Source organism: Euwallacea similis, chromosome 27 (genome assembly GCF_039881205.1).
Source record: "Euwallacea similis isolate ESF13 chromosome 27, ESF131.1, whole genome shotgun sequence".
Lineage (NCBI taxonomy): Eukaryota > Metazoa > Arthropoda > Insecta > Coleoptera > Curculionidae > Euwallacea > Euwallacea similis.
The window spans coordinates 1516780-1532951 of record NC_089635.1 but is presented as its reverse complement, the minus strand read 5'-3'; the positions used below and the strand labels follow the sequence as shown (position 1 = coordinate 1532951).

General features: G+C 33.3%; 1 protein-coding gene across 14 annotated transcripts; it reads right to left on the bottom strand.

Moving 5' to 3' along the window:
* Positions 1-751: 751 nt before the first annotated feature.
* LOC136417180 (amyloid-beta A4 precursor protein-binding family A member 2-like) lies at positions 752-15808 on the bottom strand. 14 transcript variants are annotated; one of them, XM_066402729.1, is made up of 24 exons: positions 15585-15808; positions 15302-15470; positions 14434-14662; positions 13512-13634; positions 13250-13424; positions 12926-13195; positions 12652-12870; positions 12085-12375; positions 11587-11812; positions 11362-11532; positions 11163-11309; positions 10918-11104; positions 9947-10023; positions 9726-9805; positions 8478-8690; positions 7533-7566; positions 7038-7177; positions 4778-4843; positions 4498-4722; positions 4297-4440; positions 4107-4245; positions 3858-4051; positions 3663-3803; positions 752-3608 (listed from the first exon to the last, which is right to left on the bottom strand). In XM_066402729.1, the coding sequence occupies exons 3-24, from the start codon at positions 14631-14633 to the stop codon at positions 3537-3539; spliced, it is 3534 nt and encodes a 1177-aa protein (XP_066258826.1). In that variant the 5' UTR covers positions 14634-14662; positions 15302-15470; positions 15585-15808; the 3' UTR covers positions 752-3536. The 14 variants fall into 14 exon arrangements, 12 of the variants coding, with proteins under 12 accessions (XP_066258826.1, XP_066258825.1, XP_066258829.1 ...); XM_066402728.1 differs by having other exon boundaries at positions 15302-15808; XM_066402732.1 differs by having other exon boundaries at positions 7038-7159; positions 15302-15808.
* Between the last annotated feature and the right edge of the window lie 364 nt (positions 15809-16172).

Here is a 16172-nt window from a genome sequence, read left to right as displayed (position 1 = left end):
CAGGAGACTAAACAGAAACCACAATTAATTAAAAAAAACACACACATTTTTGCATTAAAAAAATAAAGTTTGTCATCTCAAATCTAATTATATCATTTAATAGATAATTACCGAAAGTGCCAATGACGAAGACTTACTATTTTTCAACATCTTTTCACACTTTGCTTAACAAACTTGACTTGCAAAATTTCTTATTTTTGCGCACTTCTGCCGTAGTTTAACTAACCCTGTATGTTTTAAGGCTTCAACGATTCCAATGGTCCCTATCGATTGGGGACCCTGTACGTAGAGCTATGTTTTTGAATTTTAATTATATCCTATTTATTGAACTTGCTTGCCGCCTATATCCAAACATCGGCTTTGAATGTCGGCATCCGTGGGTTATTTGAGAAATTAAATGCGGTAGATAAAGACTGCTTTTCAATCTTTGGCTCTCTTACGTGTTTCCTACGAATCGCGACCTTGTATAATACTTCATTTATCATTGTTTTTTTCCTTTCCTCCCGAGTTAAAAACAAATCCTGGTTTAAATAAGGCTGACTGTTCACCTTTTTCAATCGATGGTCAACAATTCGTTATCACTTTTGTCTGAAACTGTCCTGCTTAAGTCTCTTGAACCTTCCTTCAACGATTGACTATGTAGGTATTTACTTCATTTAAACTTTTACGTGACAAGTTTGAGGATTTTCCACTGGTTTAACCTTGTCCTGCCTAGGTTTTTAAATTACCTTTGGTTTAATAAAACTATCAATACAATTCACAATAATTTTTTTATAGAGCAAGTGGCAGATTAAATACACAATGTTAGTAATCTATTATCCTTTTGATTTACATTGTTTTAAATAGGGCTTGGATTTAGACTAAAAATATGTCATGATGTGTGTTTATCGATGAAGCATACAAATTGTGTTTTTTAGTTACATTGCTTCGGGTTAAGAATGCTTAACAAAGGAAAAGGCACACAATACTTCGGAATCTAATCCTTCACAGGTCCCATCTCATCCCGCTATGATAGTGGTTAATTTGTTTACAAAAACATCCTAATTACAGAGGGACATTTTTCTAACTAGTATATAAAATATATTACAAACATGCAATAGTTCGCATATAGCTTATTATTTTATACAAGAAGGAGCATTTTAACGGATGGTTTTGAACGTAATTTGAGCTTTATAACAACTACTATGACGGAAATTATGGAGCTATGAAAGTTTTTCACGTAGTTAAAATTGTGCAAATTATTTTCACTTTATGTACGTATTACAAGGGTTGGACACAATTTATTGCAATTTTTGAATAACCTAGAATATTCTTACGAGAAAGGACTGAAATGAAAAGAAAATAATATCAGTCTCTTCCTGTTCAGTTTCAAACTCCTAGCCACTTTCAGTAAACCAATTCATAGGATTTTAAATTGGTTCAACTTCAACCTATGAAACGATTCAATAAGCTTTCACATTCTAACCCTGTAAATATATTGCGTACATCTTCCCTTAAAACGGGCCATTAAAGAAGCGTAATGAAAATTAATATATCTCTGTAAATATACACAATTAGCACAAGTTAACTAGACGTTACGTAAATATAACCCTTATGCAAACACCGATTGCATTTTCGAATTCATGTTTTGCAGACTTGTTTCAAGGAAAAGGCTACCCAGTAAATGTTAAAATTCCGTTCAGGTGCCATACACATTCGCAATGGGTCCTCCACAGAACGTGAATTTTGTCGGACGTTATTCATGTGATACGAATAATTCACAAATCATATTCTGTAGAGAATCCGTTATAACTATTCTCCTTAACATATTTAGTTTATATGTTCTTTTTTACATTCCTGTCATATGCTGTTCTTATTCCGGTATTCATATGTTATATATTCAGAATAGCTGAAAATGAAATAAATAAAACTGAGGGGCTTAGATTAATTTCTGGTCTAGACTCTATACCTAATAGTAATACTATGAGCTGTCCGGTTTGGCAAATTTAAAACCTTGAGCTGGGACTTGAGAGTCTGGACGATGGTTCACATCATACACCAACCATTAACATTGCTGTACGATATGGTATATAGGATGAAATACGACGGATTGGCTTGTATAAAATAAGTGAATTTGTGATATTATAAACAAGATTTAAAATATTATTAATTTCTTGAGATTCCCATGAGCCAATAATTGTAATAAGTTGGATGGGCAATAAAATATAAACAAATTAGGGTATATTGTTCTAAAATCATGTGAATGTATATCTTTCAAATATCTAATATTCATATGATAATACGTCTGGTCACATAGAAAGCATGTTTAAGGAATGTAAAAGTGTACATCTGTAACACATGAGGCACAACGCATTGGGTTGAATATAGGTTTGGAATATCTGATGTCAAGTACCGGATTACGTTTACTGGGCAGCGATGGCGGGTTTTTAAAGGATCGTTGTTTCTTGTAATATATTATTTTTGAGGTCTATTGAGCAAAACATTGTTTGTTCACGAATTTGCAAAATTAATAAATTTACAGAGATAAATACCTTAAAATAACTACCACCGTATATTTACGGATGACATACGAGCTCATTCAATTTACTGTTATCTGCTTATACAATGACTATCGGAACTATCTTTCGCTAAACATTTAAAAAATAATATTTCTTTGCAGCCTTGTTCACTTTATGCCCTCAGGCGATTACATTTTTTAATATGTGAAGGAGGAGTAGGTATAGAAAGATACATCTGTTATTCCTATAATAAATAATTGAATTTAACTACTGAGTAATACATATAGTGCCACCGGATCGTTTTATAAACTAATTGAGAATTGTATTACGAGTGCTGGTTTTAATCGATTTACGTATACTCAGAAGCAAAGAAACATCCTAATGGCACTAAATAAGCACATATCTGAAAGGACCTTGCAGCAGATTGTAATAGGAACATACGTAATCTCATTGTTAAAACAACTTGAGAAGAAACGAAGATCTGATGAAAAGGCGCTGACTAGAACTCTTCTATTTCTTGGAAGAAGAAACATCAATAAACTCAACAACTATACATAGTTATGACAGTATTACACTGAGATTAAGATTATGGAATGCTTAAATAAGTTTCGATGAAGGTTAGATTTATTTATAAATGGGAATAAAATATTCTTCTAAGCCAACCAACAGTCTTTGGTATTTTCTTCACATTCACAGTAAATACGCGACGAAGCAGAAGATATGATCTATCACGAAAAGCTTTTAACAACTTGGTAGCTTCTTCACTTATAAATAAAAGCGAAATAAATTAAAACCTGATGAAGTATTTGTTTGCAGATAGACAAAAACACACTGAAGCTACCAAATTGTCATTTTATGGTGCAATGTGCAGGTTTTGCTCGTATTGTCTTCAGTCTGATAAAACTTATACTAACAATAAAAATATATATATCGATCTGCGCCTCAAACGTGGTGTAAATAACTCAAGTACAATTCCCGACGATCTTTTAATTATCATCTACAAGTAGGCACTTTCAAACCTTTTCAAACCAAATTGAATTAAATGTAAACCGGATTCTCTTGGCCGGTCAATAAACGGAACATGGAAGTTGGCATTGTCTTCATTAAAATCTAAAAATCAATTGTGTTGCTGGAATCCAAAACATGTAAAACTTCCTAACTTACTTCTCCTACAGACGTCGCTAGTAAATTTACAATTTTTTCATGTGGAACTGCAACAACACTTTGATTGTTGATTTCTATGATCCTATGACCGACACGAACACCCCCTCGCTCCGCTATGCCACCTCGTAGCAAACTGCATATCTAAAATTCCTGTTTGCTTCATCTTTCTTCAAAAGTGAAACAAGGGATACATACCACACCGTTTTGTACGCTAAATCCTAACTGATATTTCGTGTCAGGTCTCTTGATCTTCACCTCAACTACTGGTGCGCAAGGAACTACGGTTAATTTGACTACGGTTTGATTCTTAGAATTCTTGATATAGTTTTGACATGTTGATAATGGAAGTCCTACGAGGCTGACACCGTTTATTGCGATGATTTGATCACCTATATTGTTTATATCAACAGACGTTTAGCTGAAATCAGTACTGAAACACTCTACCTATGTTGAGTTGACCGCATCTCGCGGCTGCGCCAGCTGGAGCTAAATTTGCTATTACAACCGTAGGGAGCATGGATCCCCATCCAGATTCTACTATTACAACTCCTAATATTTCTCCTTTTGCTTTGGGAACAACCACCTAACGAAATACTACGAAATGAAAAATTCTTTCAGGCTCAAATAGACAAACCTCCTTCTGCATTTCTTTTTTAGCAAACATTTGCAATTCGTCCCCAAATATTTCCTGAGAATTAAGAACCTCCTGATAGTCCATTTCTTTAACAAAACTATGATCTTCAATTCCATTGGCTTTCAAAAATTCCATATATGCAACCTATAAGAATAATTCGCATTAAATTAGAAATTTTGTAATATGAATGAGCAACAATACTTGGAAAGCTTGGCCAATTGACTGTGCTATAAACTGAGCTTCCTCACTCTCAAAAACGTGACAAATCATTTTCGGGGTTCTATTGATTTTTGGAGCGTCGTCCACCTCGTGAGGAATAAACCTCCTTCTAGCCATTAGGACAACTAAGTCTCCGATATCAGCAATATAGGAAATCGTCCTCAGAGCGTGATCCATCATAATTTCTTTCAGGTCGGTGTTCAAAACCTTTAAAATATCATAAGTTATGTAAGTATTTGATTTATATTTGTTTGGATTTTACCATAATCTTTTCAGTCGAGATAAATAAATCGACCTCAGTACTAGGTTGAGTTTCCCCATCCGGAGCCTAAAATTAACATACAACGTGATGAAATTATTGTCTTACTGAAGAAATTTTCTTTGTTATCTTACCAAAGCCTATATTAATCCATTCCAAAGCGGCAATGAAAGAGAAAATTTGTAGTTAGTAAACTGATTTTAGCACTGTCACGTTAAGGGAGAAAAAAAGAATATACAGATCCATTAAGCTGCAGCTAAAACCTCGCAGCAAAAAACAACCGCCCACTTAGCACAACATTAAATAATGTAACTGCGACGATGAGCAAATGAAATATTTTTTTAAATAATTTGGTTCTCATTGTCGCATAATACACCGAATTCAAATTAGAGCAACCAACATCATAGACAGACCTTAATTTTAGTAACGGCAACTTCGACCATATTTTTCTTGAATTTTTTTCGACGCTTTCTACCCCCTTCCTCGTCGACTTCAACAGAACCCAGGAAAAGCAACCGAAACACTGTGCTCGATGCTCCACCACCGCCGAATGGGTTCTCATTGAAAAACGGTGATGGATCATCTATAGACAAATATGTTCTGTATTGTGGCTTTTACGTCGTTCTTATGACATTACAATAACTAGAATCAGAAAGTGAGTGAATTTTGATTTTAATTTGATTGGAATTACGAGTCAAATTACAGACAGAAACTCCGATTAACACAGTAATACGTTTTATCAAGGTACGAATTACAGTTTCTGTCTGTTCAAATTGACCACAATAATACTTTAATGCATAATATTTTTCCACGAAAAATGCTTACCATTAATAGGTAATGGTTGTATGGAGTGAATAACGGGATTGTCAACGTTCAGTTCCGAATTGGCTAGAACTGAACTGGATTGAATTTCACCTTCAACATGTCCAGTGTCTGGACTATTAAATGTCACAAATTGAGGTTGGTATGGCAGAATCGCTTGGTTGGATGCCTCCTAAAATGTGTGCCCTATATCTCTCAAATTTCCGAAGATGTTTTGAAAAAACCTTTCGTCTTCAAATTAATCTGAGTTTTAAAAAACATATTCACAAGCACGTTTATTGGCGTGAGATACTAACTGTATAATATTATTCATAATTACCCCATGCACTTCTATAAAAATATGAAGTACTTACTAAGAGAAAAGCTGAAAACTACAACATTAATGGGGGAGTGCTGTACAGTCAAAATGGTACAAAACATTCAAGTAGTGCGAAAAATTTATGGAAAAAGTGCTTTGTTTCTCGTATTTAGGAATCTTCTAGAGAATGAGTAGGCGGAACAATGAAGAACAAAAGCACTTGGATAAGGTAGCATATCACAAAAAGGCAACCAACCAAAAACGCTCAATAAGCGTGCATTTAAGGTGTTACAGAGTAGAGAGGAAATATGGAAGTACGATTCTAATAGATGTATTTGTGTTTATTGATGTTTGAGTGTCTCATAGTGCATCAATTAAAAATTAAAAAAAACTTGAAAATAAGACACTACATTAAATAACTAATGAATGATTAATTAAATGAATCATCGAAATTCCCAGGAATAAATTCATTTATAAGTTATTATTGTTTAAAAAAACTTTGCCTTTTGGTATAAAAGGTGAATTTCAATTCAGATCTCCCTTCCTCGTGAGATACCTCACTTTTCACTATTTGAAAATATAGTTTTCCCAATTTTGCTTAGCATATGAACACCAAAAGGCACGAAAGGTAAGGTTGGAAGTCGATATTTCCAACTTTACTCTGCATTTAAGGTTCTGTTTTGGTCATGGAAGGGGGCAAACGTACGTACACACACATACACACAGTTTGAGAATTTCCTATAAATGCATTTAAAAACATTTACTAATACCAACAAGTTGGTAACATAAATCCCTATAACACCGAGATTGCCAATTTTTAAAATATATGATAAACATGCTGCTATAGTAGTATAGTAATGTAACGCACATCTGAGCTTTCAATAGTTTTAGTTACTATTAAAACTGAGGAGAAAGGTCAGACCTGCACAATTCTAGCGGTTATTGAGGGGTTAAGGTAATCTTTTTTACACATCTATACTAAAAAGGGTCTTGAAAAAAACGTCTTATTGGCGCCGGATTTGTAGAAAATTATATCAAATTTAATAACCTCCCACTCATGCCTATATACAACTATTCCTCTTTGCGCTAATTTTTTTCTATAGAAACCAGTAAAAGGTTAAAAAATAAATCAATTGAGTGTACCTTTATACGAGAAACCGCTTCTTCAGCCTGCATCATTCTGGTAGTTTTTGTGGGTTGTCCTTCGCATACCAGCTGAGTTGAGCCCAAATACCGAGCTCGAAACAGAACACCCTCTATAAGAACTGAACGTTGAAGCGCATCTGGAACAATTAATACTTCATTTCATGAAGCTCTAGACTATTGCACATATTGCTACAAGACATTTGAAATCGCGTTTGTAAAAGGAACTCGGTTGCAGCAAGATAAGATTTTTATATGAAAGTGATTTTCTGTAGCCAGAAAATAGACACCTGTGGATGTTTTATGTATGTACCAATTATAAAAAATTGGTTTGGGGTTACTGTGTGACTGGTGATATTAATATGTTCGATTTATGTAATGTGTTATATTTAAATGAAACTGGCTTTGAATTTCGACTTACCGCGATTTTCCAAACGCAAGTGCAAAAGAAAATTACTTTAATTAAACTATAAAATAAAACTCTAAACAGCTTACCTTCTTTACTTCTTCCCTTCTTCTTGTCTTTATCCTGAAATCAAACAAGAACTTTCATGTACATTTAAAGCACAAGATTTCAGGTTTATCTTCACATATAAAGCGTCTGTTACTGGTATTGTGAAGATTAGTGACAATATAATCGATATTTCCTCTAGAGATATAAGTAATAATTAAAAATTAGAATAGATTTCTGGTAGGTGGACCTCCATAGATTTTTAAACTATTATATAGTCCCTTACAATATATGTATGTATGTGTATACATATATTTCATTTACAGATAATCGGTAAAGATGTTGGGAAATGGAGGTTTGATGAGTCGCCTTCCAGAAACAATAATACCCGGTATATGTACATCTTCCAGTCGTGTAATAATCGATATTAATACTTTCAAAACTAAAATTCTTTGTTAAACTCACCGGTTATCAGTCACAAATATCATATCGGTAATTGAGAAGTCGCCTCAAATTCAATTCATTTTCAAATTATATTACTACAAATGAAATTAAAAGGAATCAAAATAAGTATCCCTCATGCACCAAGTGCTTGTCCTAGATTAATTAATAGGAACAATTCTCAAGCTCGATGTTACAGTGCACCAATTTCTGATAATATGAACTTTTTGCAGTAGAACAAGCAAACGAAATCAATTCCAAAGATTATCCTTCTTCACTAATATACAAAGATCGCTGCTAAATTCATGCAAAAATACAAGCAGAGTAGATAAAGGATGGAGGGAGTTATCAAGACAAACAATCAGCTCAGTTGTAATGTTTAGTGTGTTAGTAGTATTCTGTAGAAAGCCCAAATTGCTAACCATAAGACTATGTCTGGCCTTTTCACTGAAAGTTTTAACTAGAGCAAAGTTATAAATTGCAGAAGGCATCGTTTCTAGAACTGTCAGTGAAAACACGCCTGATTTATGTACATGCCATTTTCACACCTTTTTAGTTTTATTCGAAGACACCGATCCCTTTTGACTTTGAGGTGATTGGCTTTTGTCAGACGCGGCCGAAGGAGATTGAGGTGGGGAGTTTTGTATATCAGAGGACGGGACTAATGGAATGGAGCTTTCATCAAGGGAACTGAGCAATTGTTTCGGGTTGGCATGGCCGATTTGTGGCATTATTGTTCGACTTTTAGGTTTTCTCCAATCCTGGCAATATAAATAACATTAAATTTAAAAATCATGATTAAAAACTCTTGTTTTTATATGCTAAAAGTAAATTTAAACTAAACGAAATTGTATTTGATCTATTTATTTGGTCAGACAATAGATCATTTTATATTTGGTGTCAAACTTATGTTTGGTAAAACTATTATGAATTCGGCAAATTCGGTAAATTTATTTAAAAAAAACATTCTTTCATCAACAAAAAAACCCTAAAAAATGCCGCACAACAAAAAACATACATTAACGGATTGTGTATTGATCCAAACATTAATCATGTTGTACTACTGTGGGACACAGGACAGTAAACACCATAAAGAGAAACACAGTAAATACATTTCTCAAGATGAAAACACTCCATGCACTTCTTTTATTGTATATATTTAAGCGTATTTTAGGTTTAAACTTTAATATTAGATTCACGGAAAAATATTTAAAATGTGACGCAATTAATAAATTAAATACGAATTTTAATAATGGTATCAAAGAGACATAGGGGAGAGACAATTACACGCTCATTCCTCTATAATTTTTTGTACTTCTATCATATTCCAATACGCTGTGCTAGCACGAGACAAATATACCACGGATCCACATAAATAGATATCTACAGGGTGTTATATCGGTTCTGTCATGCCTAGAGTAGTCTATATTTCTTACGGTTTATAAAATTTTCATACACTCCGATAAATTTGTAACACCCTGTATATCGACTAACAAAATACCCTATATTTTAGTCGCCTAAGGTAAAGTTAAGCAACATTTTTTTAATATTCTCAGCCAGACTTACGCATCCATTTTGCAAAATACAAATTTTAATACTAAAATTCGTGTTTAACGCTTCTAGTATCGCTTCATTGTAAATAAACATTTTCTAGTAATATAAGACCTAACACCAACAGCTAACACCAATTTAAATCTCAAACACAAGGTAGAATGACAGAAAAGAAATTGTAGCTTCATGAAGAATACAACATTGTATAATATTATAATAAAGAAATATATAGATTCTAAACTCACCTTCTCATCATAAAATCCCTGATCATCGGTTCTCTGTTGACCCAGAAGCCTATCTGTCTCCAAATCTGTATCATTTTCTTCTGAAAGCAATATAAGCTTGAATAACAAAAATTCTGTTACTAAGTTCTATTTATTTTACTTCACTCAAACTGAAACAATCCATCTAACAAAATCAAATGATGTCTAAGCCTTCGAAACAATATTAATTACGAATTACTCACCGTCGTCTGGGCCGCTATTAGCCCCTTTTCGTTCTGAATCAGCACTTGTGGTTGAAAGCCCTCTTTGCCTAAAATGGCTGAAAAGACGTAACCCTGCTTAAAAAAAAACTTCAGGAACATTTGTTCACATAACTTCCCCGTCGAGCTGTTAAGCTCAGAAATCTAATAATCTTCAGATTATAAATAACCTTTCTTTACTTGCTTAAACAGTGAAGATTTCACCCCTTAAATGTCTGCATTTCTGACTAGAAAAACACCTGCGGATATATTTCAGGAAACACACAATGCTGTTGCTTATAATATTCAACTAATAAAGCACTTGCCTATTCATTTTTAGTCACTACTGGACAATGAACAAAGTTTCTGGCAAACACGCTCTTGATTTATAAATTTGTTATTGTTAGAAATTTTATTGTTAACAACGAAAAGAGGTAAGGTCTACTTCCAAAACCGTAACATTCTTCAAAAACAGTAAGAAATAAGACTACTTAACAAATTACTTAAGATATGAAGCCATAACTATTAACGGTAAAAAGATAATTTTCCTAATAACAACAAATGTTTACAAACAGTGTGATAAATTAAGGCATTCGGATTTAAGAGTCCTACCTGAAGGTATCATGGAATTGAATGGTTGGGAATTTTTATTTCTGAAGAATTTTCCTGATCCTAATATGAATTTCATTATATCACAAAATAAATAGCTTTCTAATCACCCCTGTATCTATTGCCTTTCTAAAATTCTAATGACGTGATTTTCATTTGAAACATGGAATAACTTTATAAAGAATTTTTATTTGTCCGTAAGGACAATGGCGGAACATGGCGACAATACGACCTTGCGAAAAGATTTTGTATTTCTTAAAACTATTTTTACTATGTTTTTTTATTACTAAATACTAAATACTCATCTTTAATAGTCATTCACTTTTCTTTAAAAAAAAAAAATTGAAAACTATAGAGCATCTTACCTTGGGACCCACACAGGACTTGTACCATTTTCCTCACATTCCTCGCCTGGATGTCTCTGCAACGGGAGCGTTTTAGTTCTTTGAAGTGTCAATCTAATATCTTTTATAGCTGCCTCAACATCGTTAGTCTTTTCCGCTCCAGCTATCATACGATGTGGGGCAGGTGCTGGTGGGGGTGGAGTTTTCTCTGATTCAAGCAATTCCGATAAGTTAAATAATGTATGAGAAGCCGCAAAACTTATTACCTATTGAGTCAGTCTGCGAAAGCGTCAGTGGTTCATCGAAACTATTTACACAGTTGCTTATGTCTGTGGGGGATTTAGGAATACTTTCTGATTGGGGTGATACTCCGTTTTCGCTGGGTTTATTTGATGGCTTAATTTTACAAACACCTAGATGTGAAAAAGGTAAGCAAACCGTATTGAGGAAGCAAAGTTTTATAACCTTGATTGATTTCTCTTTCAATTTCAGTGATTTGTCTTTTCATAAGCATAACAGTTGGGTTATTATTATCAGTGTCGCTTGCATGTCCTGACGATAAACCATCCTCTAATACAGGCATACTCGAATATAGCCTCAGAGTATCGCCAGGTACTGCTAAGTCTGTATTTGATCCTAAAATAAACTCCCCTTTGTTTTATAGTTTTTTTAGTTGGAGTTATGACTTGCCCAAAAGACCTCCTGAAGGCGCCAAATCATTCTCCATGAGCATTAATGAAACCTCACTATCTAAATCCCCACAATTTGAGTCACAGTCGGTAGTTTCAGGAGAAAGAGTAAAATTACGACTATGCCCAACTTGCAAACCGACCTCGGTTTCACCCAGATCACCACTAGAACCCGTACCAATCGAAAGATCAAGAAAATTGTTTTCATGTTCTTGAAAATCGTTATCCTGCAAGAAATTGAAGGTTACAGTATACTGGGGTATTTTGATTTGTAATCATGCCTCAAACTTATTTTTAAGATGGTATGAAATTCGAAAAACGAAAACATTTCAACTTCGAAATTCAAACAGAGTTTTCAATCATTTTTTTAAATAAGTCATAGAGAATTTAAGCTACAATATAAAATTATTGCATGCAACTGATCAATTTGGACTGATGTGCAAAAAAAATTAATGAGGAATACTTGAAACTTATCCCGCTGATAATGCGATAATCCTACCTGCAAGGGGGCATTGGATAACGTAAAACATTTCGCAGGTGAATCAATTCGCATGCAAAAATCGGGTTCACTGCCGAGACCTTTAGCTAATCTTTTTCCTACATATGAATTTCCAGATTCACTTGCCTGTCTTCTTAACTCGTATTCTAAATCCTGAAATTCGCTTCCAAGTCTATTCTCTTCTTCGGGAGGACATTTAAAAAATTCTTCCAAAACCTTTCTGGTTTCTGAGAATTCGTATAAATAATCGAATGTCGTGTTTGTCGATGGAGGAGAACTATTTCGTTTCTGCTTTAAATATAAGTTGAAATTTATGAGTTAAACAAGAAACATTAGATTTAAATGAGAAACTCTAAGTAAAGAAAAACATGCAAAAAAACACTTCTACTAGAAAATCCTTTTTGGGAGAAAACTGGGAAATAAGTAACCAAGGAAAATGGGATAAATAATTTATCAACTCTGGATTCAATACTAAGAAGACCAAATTAAATAAACCAAAAATGAACAACGCAAAAACCAAATGAAAATATTTGCTTTCAAACAATACAAAAACAAAAAAGTACTTACATTATAAGAGTTATTTTCAATATTGTGCTCCCTTTCACTTGGACTAGGACTAGTTACAATTCTTTGAGGAAATCCAGGTCTTGGAGGATATACACTTGGTGAAGCAAGTAAACTTTGTGCACTAGGCAACTGCATGTGAGAATTATTAGTCCCGGTTTGCCTTGGCCCATACCTTTTAGGAGAGCCTTCATACACGGCTATTGGCAAACTACCAATTACCTATAGAATCAGAGTTCAAATAATTGACACTGCACATTTTAAAGGCAATAAGCACCTTAGCTACTTTATCATTGTCAATGCTATTTGAATCATATGTATGAGTGGCAGTGAAATCACTTTGATCTGATTTGAGATGTTCATGTTGCTTTTCATTGTCACTATTCCAATTATCACCTATATCATCAAATACTACGACATCTTCAGAATAGGGCATGTTTGTAGGGCTTGGTTGTTGATCGGACGAGCTTTGAGATTCCTGACCATGCGTCATAAGACGCACTTCAGATGAGAATACTGTTTCTGTGTATTCACGAGGATTCGCAACCTAACGAAAGTGAATTCTGAACGTTAGTATGTTTAAAACTATTTAAAAATGAACCTTTTTGGCTTCATTATTTTTCCCACGTAATTCCCATACTCCTTGCTGCTTCATTGATAATCTCTGTGTTTTCTTTTCTCCATCCTCACCTAAATATTGACTACTTCTAGACTTTCTTACAGCTTTTGTTCTACTTTGAGAGTACAATTCTCTACCACCTGCTATTTCAATTATCCTTAAAAATTTATTAAATCTTGAAAATAGCTTATTAATAGGCTATGAGACACAAGCTCTAGTTGATTGGATTTAAATATGGTAGTACCTAGAGTCTCTTAATTTATAAGTGCCACTAGATGATTTGTGCTCTGATATACAATCATCATCTGGTGAGTATCTTGGAGAGTTATTGTCTCTACTAATTTTACAGGAACTATCTGCTATCCATCTGTAATATTAAAAAGAAACATTTGTATTTAATTCATAGTCCTAATAAGCAAGCATTATTTTAAGAAATACCTTTAATTTACAGTGTACATAAAGCTTAAAAATATTACGACCGAAAAATTTTGAAAACCTGGAAATGGAAGGTGTCCCAAAAAGTAAACATCCCCAATCATAAATTTGCATTTGATTGAGAAAATAACTAACAAATTAATATTTATTCTTCCAAAACCATCAATCAAGGCAGAGTAATGTGTTTGGTTTCGAATATGTCATTTTATGGCAATTTTCATAAAATCGAAAAAATTTGTATAATTTAATCCCATTTTATAAGGATGAGGACTATCAGTCTAGACCCCAGGCACATTGATTTAATATGAAAATATGTACGTGATAAATTTTTTTATTATACAGTTAGTATACAGAGCATTTCAAATAGGAATACATATATGTTAGGCTTGTTAATATAATTTAAAACATATGAGGTGGCCCTGAAAAATGCATTATGAAATACTGTTTATAATTTTCTTGGTTTTAAAAGAAGTTATTTTAATTGCTTTACTTTATAGCTACATACATAAATAGTTTAATTAAAATTTTTATAAATAGTTGGAAAGTTTTTTGTTGAAATAACAATAAAACTCTGTAAAACAAAAGCATTCTAAAAGAGTCTGTCTTAATTCTCCTAATAGGTCTCCAACCCTGTAAATTCCTCCAGTGTGTGACAATTTAAAATTTTCACATAATAAAAATTTATGTTTGCAATTTTGAAAAAAATGAACTAAGTCTTCTTTAGGCCTTACCTATCATTTTCATCATGGGCATTCATTACAGTGCAAGTGCTTGTGGATGTATTGTCGATACAATCATATTCCTTCGACGAAGCAAGAATGGGATTTAAATTAATATCACTCCTGGGCCTGCACTTAGGGAACAGTTTACTAATTTGCTCAGTATTTTCACTCACATCAATATTATCCAGGGGCAGAGTCAAGCTGGTCATCTCTAATTATATAGTTCCCATGGTAAAAGCTGCATTTCAACTTTCAGTTAGAATTTTAAGCGAACCTTTTGTAGCTGCATTTAAGCTATGTAACTAGTGATCTTGTGTTTTATTATTGAAGGCTTATTAATAAATTTTCGAATTCGAAAAAATAAGGAAAGTTGAAAATAGGGGTGAAATGTTTTGTTTTGCTTTAAACGTCATCGTTGACGTGTGTTTGACAGTAAGAATGAAGATAATCGAGTGATTCATCGCCGGAAACTTTAAACAAAAACGCCTTGCAACTGCAATGCAAATTACATGGTTGCAAGGGCCTGCCGTCAAACATAAAATGTTTTATCTAGTTAAATAATAAAATTAATATAGTGTCCTTTTTATTTATTAATCATTTCTTAAATTCAAATTTAATTCCAACTCATTATCGATAATAAACGTATATGATGGGATTTTAATTAAATTAATGAATTTATTATCAGCAATTTCATTTAAGAAAAAACCTGTTTAGATTTATGTGTAACAAATTTTAATATACATGTACTTTTATGTATATAAGACACTATGAAATAATAATATAGGAAAATAATCAGGATGCTGGTAAATTTAAAGCGTGCAATTTTAACTATAAGCACACAACAAAATAACACACTTCTTAAAAAGTAGCAACATACCATTTTAAGGATTGATATATTTTTTCTTCTTATTGTAATTTTCGTCGTTTACTTGATATGGTTAGCGAAAGCACGTAAACCAACAAGTACATTATTAGACGCAAATCAATATTCATATGTGGAGCCGAAAAGTGATGTAGTAATGAAGGTTCCTATTGCGTTTCACTACCTATACAAACACCGTTAAACGAAGATACGACAGAGGAAATACGTGTCTAGTTCATTCAATTTTGTTTTAACTTTTCAAACACAAACCAATCTACAATGTGAATACTGTACGTACGAGCCTTGTCCACCCAAAATCAATATTCCAATAGAAAAGAGATGAGAAAAAATCACATAATCAAATATATCGACGGCGCAATAGTCGGAGACACCCGTGGCAATTACGGCTTTAGATTATATTAGAACGACCGACCTAAATAATATAAGAAGAAATTATTTCTAAAATCGAGGCGAATTTTAAAAAACAGACGCCATGCGTCGATTTTCGCGACGCCGCAATATACCCTTTGACGTACAAAATTTCCCCCTTATAAACGCATGCTTAGCAGTGGCGTACGCAAAATCCGATAACTGCTCTTTGGACCTTTTTGATATCCACGGCGCCGCATGGCGTATCACACTACGAAGCAGCCATCGTTCAATCAAACGATTATTTAAATGGACTGATACTCAGAATTTGCTTTTTTCGACTCTGCAAAGGTTTGAATCGAGAATAAAGAGCTTTGACTCGATTTTCCCATGGGTAATAAATAATAAACTTTTCATTGTGTAACATTTATTGCTTCTAAAACAATAAATAAAAAGTTCAAATCTTTTAACAAAAATGCTTGCAAACTTGATTACAAAACAAAATAATTTAACAATT

Excerpts from the sequence above, each read along its gene's own strand:
- LOC136417180 (XM_066402728.1), bottom strand. The coding sequence starts at position 14,633 with ATGACCAGCTTGACTCTGCCCCTGGATAATATTGATGTGAGTGAAAAT. Across the intron at positions 13,425-13,511 it reads TATAAATTAAGAGACTCTAG|GATAATTGAAATAGCAGGTG; the intron begins GTACTACCATAT and ends TAAATTTTTAAG. Across the intron at positions 3,804-3,857 it reads TTAGCGTACAAAACGGTGTG|ATATGCAGTTTGCTACGAGG; the intron begins GTATGTATCCCT and ends CAGGAATTTTAG.